The sequence below is a fragment of the Carcharodon carcharias genome, chromosome 21 (assembly GCF_017639515.1).
Source record: "Carcharodon carcharias isolate sCarCar2 chromosome 21, sCarCar2.pri, whole genome shotgun sequence".
Taxonomy (NCBI): domain Eukaryota; kingdom Metazoa; phylum Chordata; class Chondrichthyes; order Lamniformes; family Lamnidae; genus Carcharodon; species Carcharodon carcharias.
The window spans coordinates 31,312,971-31,335,055 of NC_054487.1; the positions used below are offsets into that span (position 1 = coordinate 31,312,971).

General features: G+C 41.8%; 1 protein-coding gene across 7 annotated transcripts in view; it reads left to right on the top strand.

The window, feature by feature from the left end:
- Positions 1 to 22,085, top strand: part of LOC121292921 (protein FAM118A-like) — a 77,597-nt gene that overhangs the window by 38,664 nt on the left and 16,848 nt on the right. For 6 of the 7 annotated variants that reach the window (XR_005946377.1, XM_041215417.1, XM_041215418.1 and 3 more), the window contains 2 exons: positions 12,197 to 12,482; positions 21,832 to 21,867. Coding sequence is in view for 5 of the 7 variants with exons in the window: in XM_041215417.1 (XP_041071351.1) it covers positions 12,197 to 12,482; positions 21,832 to 21,867 (322 nt within the window). In the remaining 2 variants the exon portion in view is untranslated. Of the gene's footprint in view, positions 1 to 12,196; positions 12,483 to 13,938; positions 14,066 to 21,831; positions 21,868 to 22,085 lie in introns of all 7 variants that reach the window. The other variant, XR_005946378.1, reaches the window with a different exon arrangement.

The following is a 22,085-nucleotide window of genomic DNA, read 5'->3' on the forward strand; positions in this document are numbered from 1 at the left end:
GCTGCTTGATAGCACTGTTGTCGACGCCCTCCATCACTTTGCTGATGATCAAGGGTGGACTGGTGGGACAGAAATTGGCCAGATTGGATTTGTCCTGCTTTTTGTGGGCAGGCAATAGCTGGGTAATTTTCCACGTTGTTGGGCACTTGCTAATGTTGTAGCTGTACTAGAACAGCTTGGCCAAGGGCATGGCTTGTTCTGACACAAGTCTTCAGCACTACGGCTGAGATTTTGTCATGGGCCATCACTTTTGCTGTATCCAAAGTGCATTGCTTTTCCTGATATCATGTGGAGTGAATTGAATTGGCTGGCAAATGGGATCTGTGATCGTGGAGACCTCGAGAGGAAGCCAAGATGGATCATCCACATGGCACTTCTGGTTGAAGATCACAGAATCACAGAATTTTAATGGCACAGAAGGAGGCCATTCAACCCATCGTGCCTGCACTGGCTCTCTAAATGAGCATTATGACCTGTGCCATTGTCTTACCTTTTCCCCATACCCTTGCACTTTGTTTCGATACAAATAATCATCCAATGCCCGCTTGAATGCCTCGATTGAATGTGCCTCCACCACACTTCCAGGCAGTGCATTACAGACCCGAACCGTTGTGTGAATAAGTTTTTTCTTAAGTCACACTTGCTTCTTTTGCAAATCATTTTAAATCTGTGCCCTCTTGTTCTTGATCCTTTTATGAGCGGGAACAGTTCCCCTCTACCTACTCTGTCCAACCCCCTCATGATTTTGAACATCTCTATCAAATCTCCTCTTAGCCTTCTTCTCCCCAAGGAGAACAATCCCAACTCTCCAATCTATCCTCACAGCTTAAATTGCTCACCCCTAGACCCATTCTTGTAAACCTCTTCTGCACTCTCTCAAATGTGTCACATCCTTCCAATAATATGGTGCCCAGAACTGTACACTGTACTCCAGCTGAGGTCTAATGACTGTCTTACATAAATTCAGTGTAATCTCCTTGCTCTTGTACCCTATGCCCCATTAATAAAGTCCAGGATACTATATGCTTTATTAACTGCTCTTTCCACCTGTCTTGCCACCTTCAGTGATCTATGCACATATACCCACAGGTCTTTCCACTCCTGCACCCCTTTCAAAATTTCACCCCTTATTTTATATTGTCTGTCCATTTTCTTCCTACCAAAATGCATCACCTCACACTTCTCTGCATTGAACTTCATCTACCACCTACCTGCCCACTCCATCTTGTCTATGTCCTTTTGAAGTTCTACACTGTCTACCTCACAGTTTACAACACTCCCAAGCTTTGTATCATCTGCAAACTTTGAAATTGTCCCCTGCACACCAATGTCTAGATCATTAATATATATCGGGAAAAGCAAGGGTCCCAAAACCGAGCCCTGGGGAATTCCACTACAAACCTTCCTCCAGCCTGAAAAATATTCATTGACCATTACTCTCTGTTTCCTATTTTTCAGCCAATTTTGTATCCATGTTGCTACTAACCCTTTTATTCCATAAGCAATGACTTTTCTCTCAAGTATATTGTGTGGCACTGTATCAAATGCCTTTTGAAAGTCCATGTACATCACATCAACAGCATTACCCTCATCGACCTTTTCTCTTCAAAAAAACTCCAGCAAGTCAGTTAAACACTAATTCCCCTTTAGAAATCCATGCTGGCTCTTCCTAATCAACCCAATTTTTTTCCATGTGACTATTAATTCTATCCCAAATAATTGTTTCAAGAAGCTTCCCCACCACTGAAGTTAAACTGATTGATCTGTAGTTGCTGGGCTTCCCTTACAACCTTTTTTTGAACAAGGCCGTAATGTTTGCAATTCTCCAGTCCTCTGGCACCTCCCCTGAGAGTCTAGGGAAGACTGAAAAATTATAGCCAGTGCTCCTGCAATTTCTAATCTGACTTCCTTCAATATCCTTGGATCTCTTCCAGTCCCGGTGCCTTGTCAACTTTAAATACCGACAGGCTATTCAACATTTCCTCCTTATCAATTTTGAACCCTTCTAGTGACAGAGTTTCCTGCTCTGTCACCATGGCCTGGGTAACAGTATACAAGATAGCTGCAGATGTGTTAGCCCTGTGTTTTGCACTGATGTTCTGGGATCCATCATCGTTGAGATTGGGGATGTTTGTGGAGATCCTTCCTCCAGTTAGTGATTTAGTTGTCCCTTACCATTTATGATTGGATTTGTCAAGACTGCAGAGCTTTGATTTGATCCATTGTCATGGGATCAGAGCTGTATTCATTCGCTATGCTGCCTTCACGCAATACAACTTGATTTAACTGATTCTTGGTTCAAAAGCACAGCCTCTATTTTAAATGCTATTTTGAACACTTGAAACTATATATCACCAAAGAAGGAATGGATGTTCTTGCAACTTGCTGTAACTCATCAATCTGCTTTCAGCTGTACCAAGTACCATATTGCTTCTGACTACCTGAGAGAAGATGAACTTGTAGCACTTCCAGATCATATTTATCTGGCTTGATGGGAACAGAGAAACAGTTAATGTTTCAGTTTGATGACCATTCATTAGAAAATCTGAGCGGTCATTAACCTGAGATGTTGTCTCTTTTACATTCTCCACAGATGCTTCCTGATCTGCTGAATACTTGCAGCATTTTCTGTTTATATTTCTGTTTCCAGCATCTGCAGTATTTAGCTTTTGTATTGATTGGGGACAGTGATGATGTTAGACTTTCCAGCAGTATAGCTACTTTGGGGTTAAATGAATGCATTAGATGAGGATGATTTTTTTCACCTTGGAGATTCTGTGTGATCACTGAGTTGATTGGAACTATTCCATTCATTGATTTTTTTTTGGCTCTGTAACCTGATCAATCTTTGAAAAAACAGATTTTTGCTCTAACCACCTAGGTGGGAATCTGGCAGGGTGAATTGCACTTCCTTCATAAAACTGATATGATTTTCAAAACGCAACAAAAGCTTGCGAGAAGCAACATACAATCATACACAAGGACTGGTTCCCCGCAAACAAAAGGAGTATCTTCAATTGTTGTGTCTTTTTGAATTATCCGGGAGCTTGGGGAACCTTTGGTTCCTCGTTGCTTTCTCTATGGCAACACCTCGGTCAATTAAAGTCAACTTGCCAACCTTTCAACACCCTTTTCTCTTGCGGTATAAATTGTTGTGATTGTTTGAAATTTGGCATTCCAATGAAATTTGTCCTGATGCATGCAAGACATGAAGCTTCGGCAACATGTCTCTCTTTTCAGCATTATTCTATTTTTTTCTATTAAAACTGCTACTTAACATGCAGAGAAATGAGATGGCAAAGTGGTGGTGACCTGCATTGTTTAGCATGTGGATAGGGCAGGCTTTGCACCTTGCTCTTCATTTTTGCTGATGATTGAGTTTCATTTTTCCTGAATTGTCGGGGCCAAAAATTGGATTGCTCAAGACAGACAGCATACAAACCTGGTGCTGCCTTCCCATTTTCCATGGTTGAAGCAATGAATGCTCAACAGGGGCAACCTATGTGACTAGAATGTGATTCAAGCAGCCTGCCCCTCTTAAAAGGGAACTGGTGCTCATTATGCGGAAGCTGTTACTGACTCTTCTGTTAGCATCATTATGGGCCTTAGATGAGCTTATTCATGGCTGGTATTTACAGGTATTGCTGGAGACAAGGCTGTTGATAAACTTCACCTTTCATTAAACATTATACTAACTACATACAGTGCAAGGCTTAGCACAAGGCTCTATATAGAACTATCTCTCAGCACTTGTATCTTCCCCCCCCTCCAAAGTTTTGTGTTGATCTCTGATTCACAGAGCTAAGTGTTGTGGTGGTTTCACTAATCTCCCCAAACTTACTGTCAGCCCTCCAGGAGGTTTCATAGGATTCAAGTTCTCTATGTTCTCTGTTGAACTCTGTAGAGTAGTATGTGAATCATCAGAGACTATTGGTTCTTAGTTCAGGCTGTCTTCCTGATCATATGGATGGTTAGTCCATTTCGTAGATGGTCCTCGTTTTGTAGACGTGAGTGAACTTCAATTTCATCTCAGTATTTATTTTCATTCTTTACAAGGTCAGATCATGGATTTAGTGTTTTTTCCAGTATTTAGCCTTCTTGATTCTGGTCATGAATCCAGATTGATTCACCTGGTTGGAGTTCTAATAAATCATGCACTCTGTGGCATTGATTATAGTTTTAGGTTTGATTTGCATGATACTCATCTTCCTTCTCTCTGATTCACCCTCTGTCTGCTGCTTTGAGACACCTAGAATTGTGTGTGGTAGAACAGGAAGTTGAATCCATAGCTGCCTTCCCATCAGAGTTCTGAAGGAGCCAAACTATTCTGAAGTGGTATGGGATGGTAGCTCAATGGTGCTAAGTTGATATTGTCAGTTTTCTTCAACAAAGCTTTTACGGTTCTTGTTCATCTTTCGGCCTCTCCATGAGATTATGGGTACCTGGATGAACTAGTCGTGTGGACAAATCTGTCTTCTGTGAACTTCTTAAAACATTAATTTGCAAACTGTGGGCTTTTGTCTGAAATGACTAGATCTGGAATGTCATGTGTGGCAAAAATTTATTTTAGTGATTTGGTGACTGCTTTTGAGGTCAGACCATGAAGACATTTGGCCTCAATCCATCAGGAGTAATAGTCAACAGCACTGAGGAATGTCTTCCCCTTCAGCTGGGAAAGATCAATTCCAAGACATTCCCCCACACTGTAAAGAAATGAGGACACCATTTGTGGTTTGCTTTGTTCCTGGTTGATGCAGCTCAAAACTATTTTTTCAAATGATTTTGAGATCCCAGGCCACCAACGGAATTTTGTGCTCCTGCAAAATGCTTTGTAATGCCCAGGTGTCCCTGGTGTATTCTCTGAAGGATCTCGAGTCTGAAGACTGTTGGTATGACCAACCTCTCATAAATCAGCAAGTCATCCACAGCACTGAGATGTCTTTGTTGCTCAAAGTATTATTTCAGGGTAAGATTCTTTGGAACATGTTCTGGTCATCCATTTTTGCAATATTTCCTAGTGTTAGCATATTCTTCACCTACTTTTTGTGCCTTTCAGATTTCATTCAGCCTCTGTGTTGCTGGTAGGAATTTTGTAGTCAATGAGTTATGTGACTCTACATCTTCCGTGAAATTTGTATCCTCCTGTTCAGGCTTTTCAACACGAATGTGTGATCATGTGTCTGCTGTTGTTTGTTGTTTTCTTTGGACATATTTGGTTGTTACATTGAATCTCATGAGTCTCAACTGAAATCTCTGGACTCTTGGTGATATCTTTGCCAGTTCTTTGGCATTTAATAAGGTAACCAATGGCTTGTGGACTGTTTCAATAGTAAACTGTAGGCCTAAGATGCATTCTGCCAACTTCTCACAGACGCATGTGGGTGTCCTCTTTTTCACTCATAGCATATCTTTGTTCCATTTCAGTCAATGGTTGAGATGCATAGTATGCTGGTTTGTGTGTTTCATATTTTTGGATTTGAAAGAGTACTGCACCTAGTCCAGTCATTGATACATCCCCAGTGATTATTGAAGGCAGTTCTGGGTCATAATGTGCCAGTATATCTGATGAAATGCGCATCTCTTTACCACCTCAAATAAATATCTGATTTTACTTTCTCACTTCTGCCTGCCTTGTTAACCGCACAACCTTCTATAGGGTCAAATCTTCTCTTGACTGCAGAAATTCCGATAGAGTCTTCTCCTACAACAATCCCATCCTGAATTAATTTATCTTTCAGGGCTCCATATTCGCAATCCTCAGCTAGTTGATATAAGGCAGTAATGAAGGAATTGAATTTTGCCCTTTGTGTAATGGTGTTCCTCTTGAGGCTAAAATAGGTGTTAAAGGCTTTGATAACCTCATCGTTTGGCGCCGTCTCTTTGTTTATGCCCTGTCTGACTATTACTTCATCTGCTGTACTGCCCATGGCATAGAGTAAGGTACTAACCTGTTCCTTGCTCGTCTTCTCTGCCAGTCCTGAAACCTGCTTTGTCAGTTCTGCGGCTTGTTCTGTACCTTGCACGTGGTCAGAGCGTTCTGGTAAAGTTAGGATTCTCTACATGGCTTTTCTTAACTGTAGCGTTTCTTGGAATTATGTTGGCAATTTTCTTGCGCTGGCCTTTTCCCACAGTTGTTTGTCTTGCTGTTGCTTCAAGTCACTGGACTCTTTATTTGGTGCTTTTTTTTGTTTTGTTTTCCACTGGCACGTTTTGTTGTCATCGTTATGGTTCTTGGGTGAGGTTTATGGTTAGGATTTGCAGACATTGCTGGAGGCAAGGCTGCTGATAACTTTACCTTTTATTGAACATTATACAAACTATGTACACTACGAGGCTTAACATGAGGCTCTTCATAGAATTATCTCTCAGCATACTCTGTCAAATGATCTTACTTCATTGATGATGTAGACTATCTATTTAGATATTTAACATTAACACTTTACACAACAACTGCCTGTATTGCAAGTGGCTGTAAGAAGGAGGGCGCCAAATGGAGGCATGAGAAAGGAATCGTAGAATCTCTAATGTGGTGCTGGAGGCCTTCGTTCTGAGGTTGACAGGAGGAGAGAGGCCATTTTCCAGAGGGGACCAGGAGGCCCTCAAAGAATACTCGTGAGGTGAGGTGGCCTGGCGACCAACAAGTCAATTCCTGGAGTTTGGCCCTGAGGACCTTGCAGCAGTACCACAAGCAGTTCAATGACCACACACTAATGGTCTAGATCTGTGATCTTTCCACACTCATGCAGTACAAGGAAGCACATAACCACAGGGATCAGAACTGGAGCAGAGTGTTTGCATTACCTCTGCCTGCTGGAGGAGACTGCCCCACATCATGAGGCAGCTGTGGCAAGGGCTGTTTTATCATGTCAGCAATGGTTACTTCAAAATAACAGATTGCTTTTGATTGATGGCTGTTCCCAAATCCCACTGCTATCTGGCATGAAGTGCAAGCTGAAGTTGGTGTGACCATCTTGCTTTCCCTCCAACCCATTCCTCACCTCCAACCCTCCCTTTCTGCACGTATGCTTTCAACCACACAAGATCTGCTGTTTGGCCAGCCACTGCAGCCTCATAAGGAAGGGTGACAGATGTAACACACCTCTGCGGACAGTCACAACCACCAGTTCAGAAGCTGGCACTGCATATTTTTGAGGATAGCATAGAGTTGAGATCAACATGTAGTGAGTCACTGGGCATAAGTGGGCTGCAGCCAGGCGAGGGGTCTAGGGCAGTTTGTTTGCCACTTCCTAGAGAGTGAGGTCGCAGAACAGTTTTGCTACAGGGGATTTCAATGAGGACTTTGATGGGGCAACCTACAAGGGAATATTGATGAGCATGCTTGCCAAGATGCTAAGTGTATTGGCTAGTGACAGCCTGTTGTTACTGTTAAGGAACATGGTGGACTCTGGCTCCAACTTGGCACAGGGCTTCATGCAGACCTTGCCAGTGTAGAAGTGGTGGCCAACTCCATGACAGCACTTGGCAGGGTGACCAACTCTTAGGGGGATAAAAAGTAAGGGACACTTTGGCGATGGGGGTGGTAATATCCACCAGGAGGAGAATGCAATGCACAGGAGTGGCAAGGAACTCCAGAAGCCAGGAAGTGGAGAGTCAGGTGCCGTACTCGAAGGGATGATTAGAAAATATGGGACCAACAGTGTCCCGGCACCAAACAACTTGGGACCACCACCTCAATCACGGGACAGCCCCGAAAAATCTGGGTTGGTCACCCAGGCACTTGGGGCCCCACCTATGTTGCAGTGCCTGGTGGCCGAGGGTTCAACCTCCGTTGTGACACAGGCAAGAAGCCACCCAATGTCTCTTAGTGCTTCAGTGGAAGCTCAGCATGAGGTTATCTCCTGCTGTCTTGCAAGTTCAGAATGCTACCATCATGATTTTGAATCTCAGTGCTCAACAGAACATCCAGACTCACTCAGCAGTCTGTCATCCTGACAGATTACTAGGAATGCTGAGACTCTACCCTGGGGGAGTGCCAGAGGCTCCATGGTGCAGAGCAGGATGACTGTATTCATGCTCCTACTGCTGCCACTCCACCAGTCCCCTTGCTGCTGCATCTCTGCCAGCCAGCCCAGACTGATGCCACCCTATGATATGGAGCAGACTCTCCTCCAGCAGATTTAAATGATGGAGATCCTGCCTGGATCTGCCATGCTCTGCTATGTTCCCTGCGATTATACACTGCCTGATCCTCCAGGAAATGGTGCAAGTCCAAAGCTGGACCTCCAAAGCCTACAGATGCTTGAGGGCTGCAAGGACATTGCAGTCTTCCCCAGTGAAAGTAAAGAAGCCTCCCACCGGCCTTGCTGTGGTCACTTGACCAGCACTGTGTCAGAGTACCAAGCCAGTTAAAGGCATCTAAGGGAATGCAAAGGGATGCATAGTTTAATTTTGTATGTATTATTGGATGTGTTGTTGGATTAAGCTATGTTTTTCTTTGGTGGCTTTTATTGTAGGATTTTGACCAGGAGAATGGTGTGATGGACATATCAGATGGCTGGAAAGGTGGAGAATTGTGGAGTAGTGGTGGTGGAAGGATGACATTTTAAGCGAGCCAGAATCTCTGCAGATGCTCATGGGTCATCCATCCGGAGTGAAAGGGTTCAAGATGCCTTCTCCCTGCTCCTCCTGCTTTTACCTTGCCGCCTCCTTCTCTCCTGAGGTGGTCTTGGTATTGCTGCTGCTTATATTAGTGAGATTGTGGAGGACACAACAGATCACCATGAACTTTGGAGATACGCTTTGGGAGTATTATAGGGCTCTGTCCCAGAGTGGTCCAGGCAATGGAACCATTGTTAGAGATTGCTGATGATCTATTCCATCACATTCCTGATGGCAACATGGCTCTAGTAGCCCGTTGTCCTTGTGTAGTCAGAGAGGTTAGTACCCCTTGTCTCCAAATAGACAGCCTCAGGTTCTTCACGGTGACCCGAGGACAGAGGGAGCAGTCAACTGCCTCAGAATGAAGGTGCCGTGGCTGCAACCAAATAGCAGGTATTCATCAACATGGACTGGGCATAGTCACACACCATTTGCACATTGTTGGAGTGGAATCCCTTGCGTTTCCAGTACATATCCCAATTTACGTATGAGGCACATACAGACACATGCATGCATCCCGCTGGCTCTTTGAGAGATTGGGAGTCCTGCTACCCTGGCAAAGCCATGTGCCTGCTCCTCTTGATACTCTTTGGTTAGAGAGAAGACCTTGACAGCCACTGACAGTAGTTTCCTCACCCCGCTGTGAGGCTGCATGTCCTGTTGAAGGAGGTGGCAGTTTTGTGACTACCTCTTTGGTGAATTGCAGATGCCTTCAGCATTGTTCCTGGTTTAGGCGGAGGTAGGATAGCTGCTCCCTGAAGACTTTTGTTGTTTATGGGCTTCCAAAAAGATCCTCCTCCTCCTTCCTTCACGCATAGTGTCCGTGCAGCATCTGCTCTGTTCCCCTGTTGCGTTGCAGATCTGAAGGGACTGCAACTACAGTTCCCATAAATGTGGATGGGTCACTAAAAACTCTAATCTCTTTGACAGAATGCAGCAGCACTTCATTCCAAATCCAGCAAGTTATAGAAACTCCAAAAACATTCTACAGTACTTCCAAAGATAAAAGGAAGCCAAAAGCACTCATCTGCCAGTTGACTGTTTAAATCGTGCTCATTGGAGTTGGGGATGGATGCTGGAGACAGTTGTGAGTAATCAGGAGAGGTCTTTAATTGAGCCAAAGCACTTCAGGTTTGCAGAACCCTGGTGAGATCAGTCGGAGAGGCTGTCTGACATGATGATCAGCCCATTCTGTATGCTTCTGGCACATACATGGCATATCCACGGTAGCACTCTTCCAAGCATGGGGCCAGACTCCCTGCACCTGCCAGTTTGAGGGTCTCCTGCTTCTGCATTGCCAGCTCCAGTGATGCTATGGAGCTGAGTTTTTTTGACCTTAATGTCTTAAGTTTTCTTCTTGAATTCCACAGTTCTTGTGTGAAAATGAATCTGTTGTTGTAGTGCGCAGGTGATTAATATACTTACAGAAAATGAAATAATTTAATTTGTTCTTGTTGCTTCTTTGGGAAATAGGATTTGCAAATTGCTTTCTCACTTTTTAATACCTTGATATCTAAGCACGAGGTAGAGATCAGCAAGATGAAGTATAGTTCATGCAATACCTCCTGTGATTAGGGCTTTGTAAAGGGACAGCATCTTCAAAGCAGTCTTCTGAGAGATTTTCTGATAGGGACAGGCTGGTTGCTAATTTGTGAATGGAGGTTCAACTTCACTTAAGAGAACCACTACTGATTACAAGCCAATTTAGTCAAAATTTGCTCTGGAGTTTTTTTTCCACAGTTTTTTATTTTTAATGCTATGAAATACAGCATGTGACCTTATTGGATTGGATTTTTGCTTGTGACCCGAGTTGAATTTTTAACTTAGAAGTGTATTGTTCAGCTCAGCATGTAAGGTATTAAATGTCACCCAATGTTTTTTGGAGGAATGTCATAGAAGCTTAACCTTAGACATTATGGCAAAATTGCTGCCTACTTACACAAGCTGCTGTAGCTGTGAACAATGAGAACATGCGACAAATGAATTAGGAGCAGGAGTAGGCCACTCAGCCCCTCGAGCCTGCTCTACCATTCAATAAGATCATGGTTGATCTAATTTTAACTTCAACTTCACATTCCTAAGATGCCTAGAGATAGTTAACTTAAATGGCCATATTGCTTGATAAGCTTCTTGGGTCATTAATGAAGATGTGTCCATTCAGTATTAGTGAAATAGCCAATTGTGTGTTCATAAGAAAGGTACATTGTCCATGCCGTTGTAAGGGCAGACAGTCTTTCTTTCTCTCTCTCTCTCAATTTCTAACTCCATCTAACTCTGTATGCTCCACCCAGTCACAGTGGCCTCATTTGGATTCAGCAGACAGAAGTAAAAAGCTGTTGGTATTTTAAAATTCTCTAAAGGCTTGGCTTGGACAAATGGTGAGCTTCCATTTAAAGGGAAAAGGTTACATCCTTGTTAATTTCAGAACCTGAAGAAGTGAAGTAAATATATTCATTCATGTTTTTTAATGTAAATAAACTAATTAATGGGCTGAAGCTGTGCTTCATCTCAAAGTACTGTTTTTCAGTATACATTCTGTTAAGAGGATAATTTACCTGGTTGCACTTGTGAAATTTTAATAGTCTGTGAAATTTTAGTAGTCTACATAAGGTTAAGGAAGGGATTTTTGGTCTGTTGTTTAACCAGATTGTGAGCAAATTCCAAATCATAAAGGATGGAAGGTCCAGTCAGGAATGACCAGTGACATCACATCTTAGAGAATACCCAGTCTGAAAAGAAAACTTTAAATAGTGATGATGGCTGATACTGAACCTGAATTTGTTCCTATCAGTTCCCCTTCTTGGAAACGGTTACGGGTTAGACTCCATTTATTACCGTAAACTTCTAATCTATACTGCCTGAATTAGCTGCTTGTCCTGAAAACCACAGAATCCTGAGAAGCAAATGTCTTTTGGAGATTCCCAGGGCTCCAGAGTGACTGCCTGGTAGGTCTGAAATAACTTCTCATTAGTGTAGTCATCCAAATGACCTAGCAGAGAGGAAGACAAGATTAAGTACTGGCAATCAAATTGATCATTGTGGGAATCTGATTTTCATAGCTTGTTTAATAAAATTGAATAGTTTGAAAGGTACTCCCAAAAAACTTTTTTTCTTACTAATTTTAGAGTTGTGCTAAAACAAGACTCCATTACTGGAGTTTTTGGGTTTCCTGCAACATTCAGTTGGTTTGCCTCCTAAAATATATTTTTGAAGCAATTTTTTCTGAAGCAAAAGTCATGTCAGCTGATGAAACCAATGCCTGGTTGAAAGCCAGGCATTGATAATGATAACTGATAAATTTGCTACAGAATCAAGAAAGCAAAATGGCATAAGAATAATAATGAAAATAGCCTGTGATGCTTCCAATGTAATTTGAAGGTCAGCATTTCAAACATCCAAAAATTGACATGCCACTACACTTTTGCATTGTGTTTACAGTTTTATTCTGGTCTTGAACAATCTGATCAGGCGTTACATTATCAAGGATATTTATGTTTTACATACTTAAGGGGAACCATACTCTTAAGCAGGGCCCTGTAGCAATAATTAATATGTTTAGGATTTTTTTTCCTGATAGGAAGAATTTCAGGACCTGTACCGTACCAAGTCGTTTGTATTTTTGGGCTGTGGAGAAACTCTGCGTGATCAGATCTTCCAGGCACTATTTCTGTATTCTGTTCAGGACAAAGTGGACCTGGAACACTTCATGCTGGTGCGAAAGGATAGCCATGATCAATTCTTTAAGTTGCAGGCAGAGATGCTGCTGCATGGGATTAAAATAGTATCCTATGGAGACCGATTTGAATGTATGCCTCAGTATTTCCATGATTTGGTGGCACAAATTTGCAGGCACAGAAGCCCAGGTAAGTCATCTGTTACTTGTTTGAGTTCCCATATAGTAGGAATTCTGTTTCATATTGAGTATTGCTTTAAGCTGTAAATCTTTTGAGGCTCTAAATGGCTGTTAGAATTTTTGTGGAACATGATTTTTCAAGTCTGCTGAAATCAGTCTTAAGGTATGGGAAGACAGTAAAATAGACAGATATAATGCAATGGAACATCTGTTATTTGGTTCATGTCTTGGGCAGTGACACAGACACAAGAATGATGGGTTTTGAGAGCAAATTCTGCAGCACTGCTAACGCCCAAATATGGATGAGCTCTTGTAAGTCTGAAAAGTGTGTCTTGACGATTTACTAATGGCACGCATACTGTAAAATCACTTTATTTTCTTAATCTTATGTATAAACTTTGAAGACCAAAGATCTTGAAATTGTTTGCATTAATACCAAAAATCCCACATCTAATGTTTGTAGGCTAGATAAGAGAGTAGGGAGAAATCTCAAGAATACAGATGATTGGCCTCCAAAGGTTTGAGATCTGATTCTTTCAAGAGTTGTCACTTTCATCATTCTGTAAAACAATGACATTCACTGAAAGAAGAGACAGATTGTGGACTCGAGACAAACTTGAACTGTGATATTTGGAACAGAAGGAAGAAACTACTCTCCTAGATTATATGTCAAAGTTTCAAAAAAGGCTGTCAAAAACTTCTGCGGTGGCTAGAGACCATCTTGAGGCTTCTGAGCAGGTGATAATAGCACAAATGGACAGCACAGCTAAGGCACATAGTTTTGAACCAGGAACTAATATTATGGTCCCAGTAGAGACCAATAATGCTTCTTTTGGAAAATCAAAAAATCCAAGTATTTACTAAAAAAAAAAAAGAGCATTTACTAAAGGTTCAAGGTTTAAAGCAAAAGAATTTTACTACACCGAAATCAAAGAACATGAACACTGACAGCTACACTCTATTTTCAATCGTCAGTCACATTAAAAATGTTAAAAGAATGAGCACAGTTACTTATCGTCTAAATCAAACTTCTTAATGCAATTTTGCTTCACCCATTTGACTTACACTTCCAATAAACTCAAGTCAGATAATAATCAGGAACTGAAAGATTAACCTCTTGGTCTGAGTACTGTTTCAAAGATTTTAGAAGGGCTGAGATCTCTTGGGCCATCTGCTTGCTTCCCTCACTCCTCGCCCGCCCCCTCTCACCGTACCCACTCCCACGCCCCCTGTTGTTAGCTTGGCTATCTCCAAAGTTCAACTCACTGAAAGGACTCCTTCATTTAACCAGAGATTTAAATTCTTTTAGCTAGCATGCAGAATTTCACCTGAACTCTACTCGAACAAAATGTTTCCTGCAGCAAGCTTGTTTTAAAATCTGAAAATTAAAACCCTGCTTGAGACTAGAGCCACAAACACACCTATAGTTAACTTTTTGGCCTTTTTTTCTATTGTTTATCTCCCAGGCACCTTGGTCACATGGACCATTACAAGAAGGTGTCATCTGTGTTGCCTTTGCCCGGTGGACCATTGAAAGCCAAGTTTAGTGGACCCTCTTATTTCAAAAGGAAGCTCAGTGAGGCGAACTATGTGGTTAGTATCCCAGACAGAAGGAAGAGTCAATTAATGTATGTCATGTGAATATGCTGAAGAGGTGCTATGTCTATGAGCATAGTCAGCCAACAGGTAGTAGAGAATGTTAGATGCACATGCTGAATCAGATGATGAGTCCGAGATTGAGGTTTCTCAGTTTGAGGAATCTGTTGTGAAACTGTCAAACGCAGAGATGTTGGAGGGTTTGTATGAGTTGCTACACCATCTACCTGAGCAACAAGAGTAAGACATAGCTGGTCTATTGAGGGACTATAAGCCTGAATGCGTGGATAGGCCAGGTCTTCCCTCTCTGGCTGTTCATGAAGTTGATGTAGGGGAAGCTAAACCAATTAAACAAAACCTCTACAGACTTGATCCCAACAAATTGGCTGAAGTCAGGGAGGAGGTTCAGTTAGAGTAAGAAAATTATATTATTGAACCCAGTCAAAGCAGTTGAATTTTTCCTGTCGTACTGGCATCAAAACTAAAAGTCAGAAACTGAACTGGGCTAGCCATATAAATACTGTGGCTACAAAAGCAGGTCATAGACTAGGAATCCTGCGATGAGTAACTCACCTCCTGACACCCCAGAGCCTCTCCATCATCTGTAAGGCACAAGTCAGGAGTGTGATGGAATATTTCTCACTTGCCTGGATGAGTGCAGCTCCCACAACACTCAAGAAGCTTGACACCATCCAGGACAAAGCAGCCCGCTTGATTGGCACTCCATCCACAAACATTCACTCCCTCTACCTCCGACGCATGGTAGCAGCGGTGTGTACCATCTGAGATGCACTGCAGGAATTCACCAAGGTTCTTCCAACAGCATCTTCCAAACCCATGACCACAACCATCTAGAAGGACAAGGGCAGCAGATAGGTGGGAACACCGCCTCCTGGAAGTTCCCCTCCAAGTCACTCACCACCCTGACATGGAAATATATTGCCGTTCCTTCACTGTTGCTGGGTCAAAATCCTGGAACTCCCTTCCTAACAGCACGTAGGTATACCTACACCACATGGACTGCAGCGGTTCAAGAAGGCAACTCACCACTACCTTCTCAAGGACAGCTAGGGATGGGCAATAAATGTTGCCCCAGCCAGCAAAGCCAACACCCCATGAATGAATAAAAATAAATAGATGGTTGTCCAAGAGTCTGCATTTATTACTGAAAGGTTAATGCGATAACTGAGACCAATTAATATCCGATTCCAAAACATGAGGATTGTATTGATAGATAGGGGAACCTGGCCTTTGTTAGTAAGACTGATTTGCTTAAAGGATTTTGGCAGGCCAAATAAATTTCTGCCTTCTATGACCCCAGATGGTTTGTTCCAATGTAAAGACATGCCTTTTGGTATGAAAAAGGTACTGGCTATACTTTCAAAGATTAGTTAATCAGCTGCTTGCCAGGTTAAGTAATTGCCTTGTTTCGGGTTTGAGATCCTGGCCCTCAAATGCTCTTTTCCTCAGTTAGCCGAATGCTGAGCTGGCCCATTGGAGACACTGATGAGATTTGTAATCTAAGTCGGCCTTTGTCAACAAGAGGCTCCCATGGTATGGAAATTGGCCCACGTTTTCCAGAATTTCACTGTTGACCTTAATCGATGAGGGGAGGTGTTGTGTGTTGGGAGCTGGTTGGAGGAGAATCTTAGTTTTCCATGTATTTATTGAAAGGCCCAATTTCTCATATGGTTTGGAGAAGGAGTTGACAATGACCTGCAACTCTGTTTCTGAGTGAACACACATGCAAGCATCATCTGCAAACTGGAGCTCAATGATTGAAGTTGGACTGAATTTGGTTTTGGATTGAAAATGGTGTAGGTTGAACAGCTTAGTGCCTGTAAATTATCTCCGTAGCTGTGGGTAATTTTCTGGAGATGAAGGGCAGTAATGCAGCGAGGAAGATGGAGAACGGGACTGGTGCGATGCCATAGCCTTGTTTTACTCTCTTCACTGAGATGAGGTTGATGGTGGTTCTCTTGGTGAGGCTTGTATATCACTGTATAGTAGGTGGAGTATGGTGACAAATTTCTAATGGCAGCTAAGACTAAGGTCATGGTTTACTGCTCCTATTTGCTACAGAGACTTGGACAGGCACCTCCAAAGCACTGGAGAAGGACCCCCAATGGTGCCATCACAAGATCCTCCTCATCTGGTGGCAAGAAAGTGGTCCAACAGCAGCATCCTCTCCCAAGCCAACTTACCCAGCATCAAGTGAGGTGCTAAGCACTTAATACCAACTCTGGTGGTAGGACATGTCATTCCAAAGTGACTACTCTACTTTGAACTCTGTCATGCCAGGAGACTCCCATGTGGATAACAGAAATGCTTTAAGGATGTTCTCAGAGGTCGAACACCCTTGCCAGCTTAAAGGAGTCCCTGACTTGTGATCAGTCAAAATGGGGAAGGTTCATTCGGCAAAGCACCAAACACATCGATTAACTTAGTTGGGAACAGGGAGAGGTGAAGTCAAGGTGTCAGAGGGAGTGCACAGTTTTCCCAACAACTCATCTACCTGACCCTCCATGCACCACCTGCCCCAAATGTGCAGCCTTCAGTTTGCGCACTGGACTTATCAGCCATTTCAGAACCCATTGAAACAGAGTGGAGGCATGTCTTCCTCGATGAGATGGCCTAAGAAAAGACTTGTGTCATGTACATTGATGACCTTTTGGTGTACAGTGATACTTTGGAGTTATGATGTCAGGCACTTGAGAGCTCTGTTTGACAGGCTGACCAAAGCTAACCTTGTCATAAACCAGGCAAAGAATGAACTTGTCAAGGCCACTTATCTAGGACATATAGTGGGGTCATGGTCAGGTGTTGCTGGGAGAGGATCAAGTTCAGGTAATAATGGACTTTCCAATACCCAAGACATAGAAGTGCTCTAATTTCTGGGTGTGGGTTCTACAAGAAATTTGTCTAATTTCAGTGCAGTAGTCACCCCATTGACAAATATTTTGAAGCAAAACATGAAGTTAGAAAGGTCAGGGGCATGCTAGACAGCTTTTGAAAAGTTAAAGGCTGTCTTGATAAATGAGAGAGTTCTCACAGCCCCAGATTTTAGTAAGCCATTCAGGTAGCTTTTGGCTATCGTGACGTATGGATAGGAGCAGTGCTGCTCCAAGATGATGATGCTAAAATGACCAGTTAGCTGCTTCTCTAGGAAGCTCAATAAGCATCAAAGAAAGTACTTGAAAATCTTGTCCTGGCTTATCAACAGTTTGAGGCGCATACAACCAACGGTCGGGGGAAGTACTAGTCTATGCAGCACACAACTCACTTGTGTTCCTGGAAAAGTTGAGAATAAAGAACCACAAGCTGTTTTGTTGGAGCGTGATGTTATAACTATTTACATGCACATGCACAGTGTAATTGCTGATGCTCAATCAAGAGTTTAAAGGAGGATTGTAGGAGAGAAGGAAGGCCCTTGAGTTGTAATAATTCTATGATGTGTGAATCTTGCTAACCCTAATCGGCACATTTACTTGGTTTTGTTATTGGTAAAGTGCTTATGATTCTATAAATTGGATATATATAATTGTAGAATATGACAAAAAAAGTTACCTGGACAGTATGTAAAAAGCTTTTTGTTAAAATGTCTATGATGTTAGTAACTTGCTATATTTTGAAACTATTGCAAAATAAATTTAATATGGTAAAGCTTTCTTTTTCCAAAGTGGGATGGAGAGTAAGTGTGGTTTCAAAGCTTGTTAAAAGAAAGATCATTTTTTCTTAATATCACTGTGGGATACTTTAATGCAGGCTTGTGGGGGCTGTGTTGTGTGTATATGTATGTTTGTGTGTGTGTCTCATTTAATTAAACTGCAGACAGTCAGACTGCAGTGCTGGAATCATGTAACGGGGTTATGTATAAAATAGGCATTTGAAATGGAGATAGGTAAGCTAGGATGAAGTCTCAGCAGATACAGTGTGAATGGAATTTTCACTTTTAGATAAGTTTGATTTGCAAAGGGACATTATAAGATGATTACAACTGGCAAGATAAATAAGGAAAAGTTACTAAGTTTATTTTTCCTGAAAGTTGGCCATAATGACAACATGAAATATTTTTATTTTCTTGGAACAGTAACTTCCAAATCAAGGGTGAAACAATGGGATTTACAGATCAAAAGGGAGAAAATATATTTAAAGAAAGATGGAAAGCTGTTATGGGGTGTGGCCGTGTGAAATCTTGAAAGGAGCACTGTGGGGGAAAAAGCCTCCAGCTACCCTGGAGAAGTTTGCTGTTCCAGTAACCAAGGTTTTGTTAAAAACCTTTGCAGTTCCCTTGTTGAGTGAGAGGGAGAAAGAAGCTGTGAAATACCTCTCTTAGAGCAACAGTGGATGTTTGTGGTAATATTGCTGGATGTTTTATAGATTAAGAATCGACTTGGACTGTTGTCTGAAAGGGGTGTGTAGTTGGAAGTCTGTTAAGTAGAAATATTTTGGAAGCTGTTATAAGACTAAGTAACTGTGCAACTGTAATCTTGTGTATGTTTAATGTTTTCTTCTTCCGAACCTTCGGTGACATCCCTGTTCCAGTAACCAAAGTTTTGTTAAGAACCTTTGCAGTTCCCTTGTCAAGTGAAAGGGAGAAAGAAGCTGTGAAATACCTCCCTTAAAGCAACAGTGGGTGCTTGTGGTAATATTGCTGGATGTTTTATAGACTAAGAATCTATTTGGACTGTTGTCTGAAAAAGGTGTGTTTAAAATCTCTAAAGGCAGTAGTGGACTCGTTACTTCGGACTTCAGTGCACAAACCTTCTTGTAATAAATACAAGTTGCGAAAGTGTTGTGATCGCATGGCCAAGTTTCCCTCTGGGATTTGGTCAGCATGACAGGTACACTTGCCATATCATAACATGAGTCATACCCTAACTGAAGGTGAAATTCAATCTTCAGATTTCTAGGGAAACTGGAACTGATTGAAACCAGATAAAAGACAGCTATCCTAACTCGGGTTCCCCAATAGTGCAGTATAGGCAAGCCGAAGAAGACAAAAAGGCTGAATCCAGGAGCTGGCAATAGATAAGTCCCTGGGTTGCTGCAGCTATTTCAGTTACTTAAAGTCATTGGCTGCCCAGATATGGCTGTACAGCGCACAGAGTTGTCACTGAGGATTCGGAAAAAGGTAGTGTTGGTGAATCCATGCTATCAAGACTATCTTGTGCAGAGGTAAGGAGGTTCTGGGGAAGTGCATCATTTTGGTGAAGGCCATACTCATGGAGATCTGGTTTATTAGAAGCTGCTGTCAGATGAGAATCGGTGTTTACATTTTTGAATAAAAAGGCCTGGAATTCTCTCTGAGGAAGTTAAGAGCTTTAAAGGACTTTGGGTGCCATACATGCTGAGCGGGCATACTGTCCAGTAAATCTGTAAAATCTATCTTTGTTGTATCTGCTACTTACAGTGTAATTTGTAATATATATTGGCCGTGATTTGTCTCTTAATTCATGTTTACTTTATGTTGATTTTTGTTAGAAAATGTGAAAGTCATAACAAGTGAAATCTTGTCTTATTTGTTTTTTCTTTGGGGCCGTTCAGTAAATTTGGTTCTTTTGGTTTGTTGGTATCCCTGGGGATCACAGTAACTGTTCAGTGGTCCTACAGATACTGTCATGGATAGATGTACCTGCAACAGGTAGATGGGTGAGGATAAGGTCAAGTAGGTTGTTGCCTCATGTTGGTGTTCTCACCATTTGCTGCAAGCCCAGTCTGGCAGTATGTCCTTCAAAATTGATCAGTGGTGGTGCTACTGAGCCACTCTTGAATAACAGATATTGAAGCCCCCTTCCCAGAATACATCTTCAATGACTCTTTCAAGTGGTGTTCAAGACAGAGGGGTACTGACTCAGCTGAAGGAGAACAGTTGGTAGTAATTGCCAGGCGGTTTCGTTGCCCATGTTTGGCCTGATGCCACACACTGCTGACTCTATACCCACCATAATTGGCAGTATAGTGGGACAGGACAGAACAGAACTCCATCATGGTGATGATGGAGTTTGGACATTAGCTGAAAGGTGTAATCCTGTGACACTGATTATGTTGGGCTGTTATTTGCCTAGTCTGTGGGACAGTTCTCTCAATGTTGGCACATGTTCTTAAATGTTAGTGAGGACTCTGCAGGATCAACTGTGCTGGGTGTGCTTTTGTGGATTCTGGTGCTGAGGTTGGTGCTGGGTGGTCCGTCAGGTTTCACTCTTTTCAGAATTATTTGTAAGGCTTCTACACAGCTGTGTGGCTTGTTGGGCCATTTCAGAGGACAGGTAAGAGTCAACTGCATTGGTGTGAGTCTGGAGTCACATGGAGACTAGATCAAGCAAGGATGGCAGATTTCCATCTCTAAAGGATATTAGTGAACTTGATGGGTTTTTAGGACAATCTAACTGTTTGATGGTTTTAAAGTTGGTTAAACTCAATGGCTGGATTTTATGTACAGGCTGTCCAATTAATTACTCTACAATGGGCAGTTTGCAAGAGAAAATCAAGCCTATTGTATTTAAACAACTCTTAACCACTTTTTATTCATTCGTTCATGGGACGCAAGTGTTGCTGGCAAGGCCACCATTGACTGCCTATCCTTAATTGCTCTCGAAGGTGTTACAGTGAGCTGCCTTCTTGAAAACAAGTAAATGGCTTGCTTGGCAATTTCAGAGGGAAGTTTAGAGTACAGCAGGTTCACTTCCCTAAAGAAATTAATGAGCTGGGTGTGTTTTTATAACAAGCTGATATTAGTAATGGTGAGACCATGAAACTATTTTGACTCCAGATTCATTTAATTGATTCAGCTACAATGTGGGATTTTGACTTTCATCTCTGGACAATTCATCAAGGCCACTTTAGGAACACAACCACTATCCTACTACACCCCTTATTGGAAAAGCCAGGTGTTTTCCAAGTATTCGTGTTGACCTGATGCTAAAAGTACTGGAATTATGCAGCAGCCTTCTCATATTACATTTTATGTTGTTAATTGAGATTCAGTAAAATGTGCATCTTGCATTAAACAAATGTTTTGCTCTCAAGAGCTATCTTAAAGGGTGGAACAAATTTGTAGTTTTGGTTCTGGTCAAACACATGAACCCAAGCATTGGTAGCTGTATGGTTAAGAGAACTGAATCATTATGATCAGAGAATGTGTAGCTATACAGTTATCATTCAAGAAGAACTGTTTCCCAAATTGGAAGAATGACCCATCCTGCAGCATTGATCAACCTGTTCTCCAGATTGACCTGTGCATTTCCAGGAATTTTCTATTTGTATTGTGTGTTTCCAGCATTTACTTAATTTCAAAGTTGGAATGTTAGCTTGCCTATAATGTGATTACGGGTGCAATTCATCAATAAATAGAAGTATAATTTTTTTACAAACTAGTTTATCTTCAAATTTGAAAATTTTGCTTTTGGTCTTTCAGAAATTTCTTAATGAAAAATTGTGAAAGGAAAATATGCAGTTTATTCTTGCTTTGTGATGTCATGAGAACTGACTCATGAGAGTCATGAGAAAGATTTGTGACATTAAGAATTAACTTAATCAGTACTGACTGACTGATTCAGGATGTAGAACTGAGTATCTGCTGTCTTCCAATGCATGTGGTAAATCAATCTTCTAAGTGAATGATCTGATGCATTGTTCCCGTAGTTACAATAAAATATAATATTTCCTCTGCCCTGCAGTTACTTGAATGTTGTATGGAATGCTTGATATGCCTGCATCAAAAACTGGTTTATTTATTCATTAACACTGCTTTATTTTTTTAGATGGCTCTTCTGCAGATAGTACAAGTCTATTACTAGGTAAGATAATATGTAATGGGACGACTGCATTTGTCTCTGCCACCCTTGTAATCTTAAGCTAACCGTCTTTGATATACTGAGGTAATTGGATATCTTCATAAAACTACGAACATAAGAATTAGGAGCAAGAGTAGGCTACTCAGCCCCTCGAACCTGCTCCCCCACTTCAGTAAGATCATGGCTGATCTGATTGTAACCTCAACCCCACATTCCTGCCT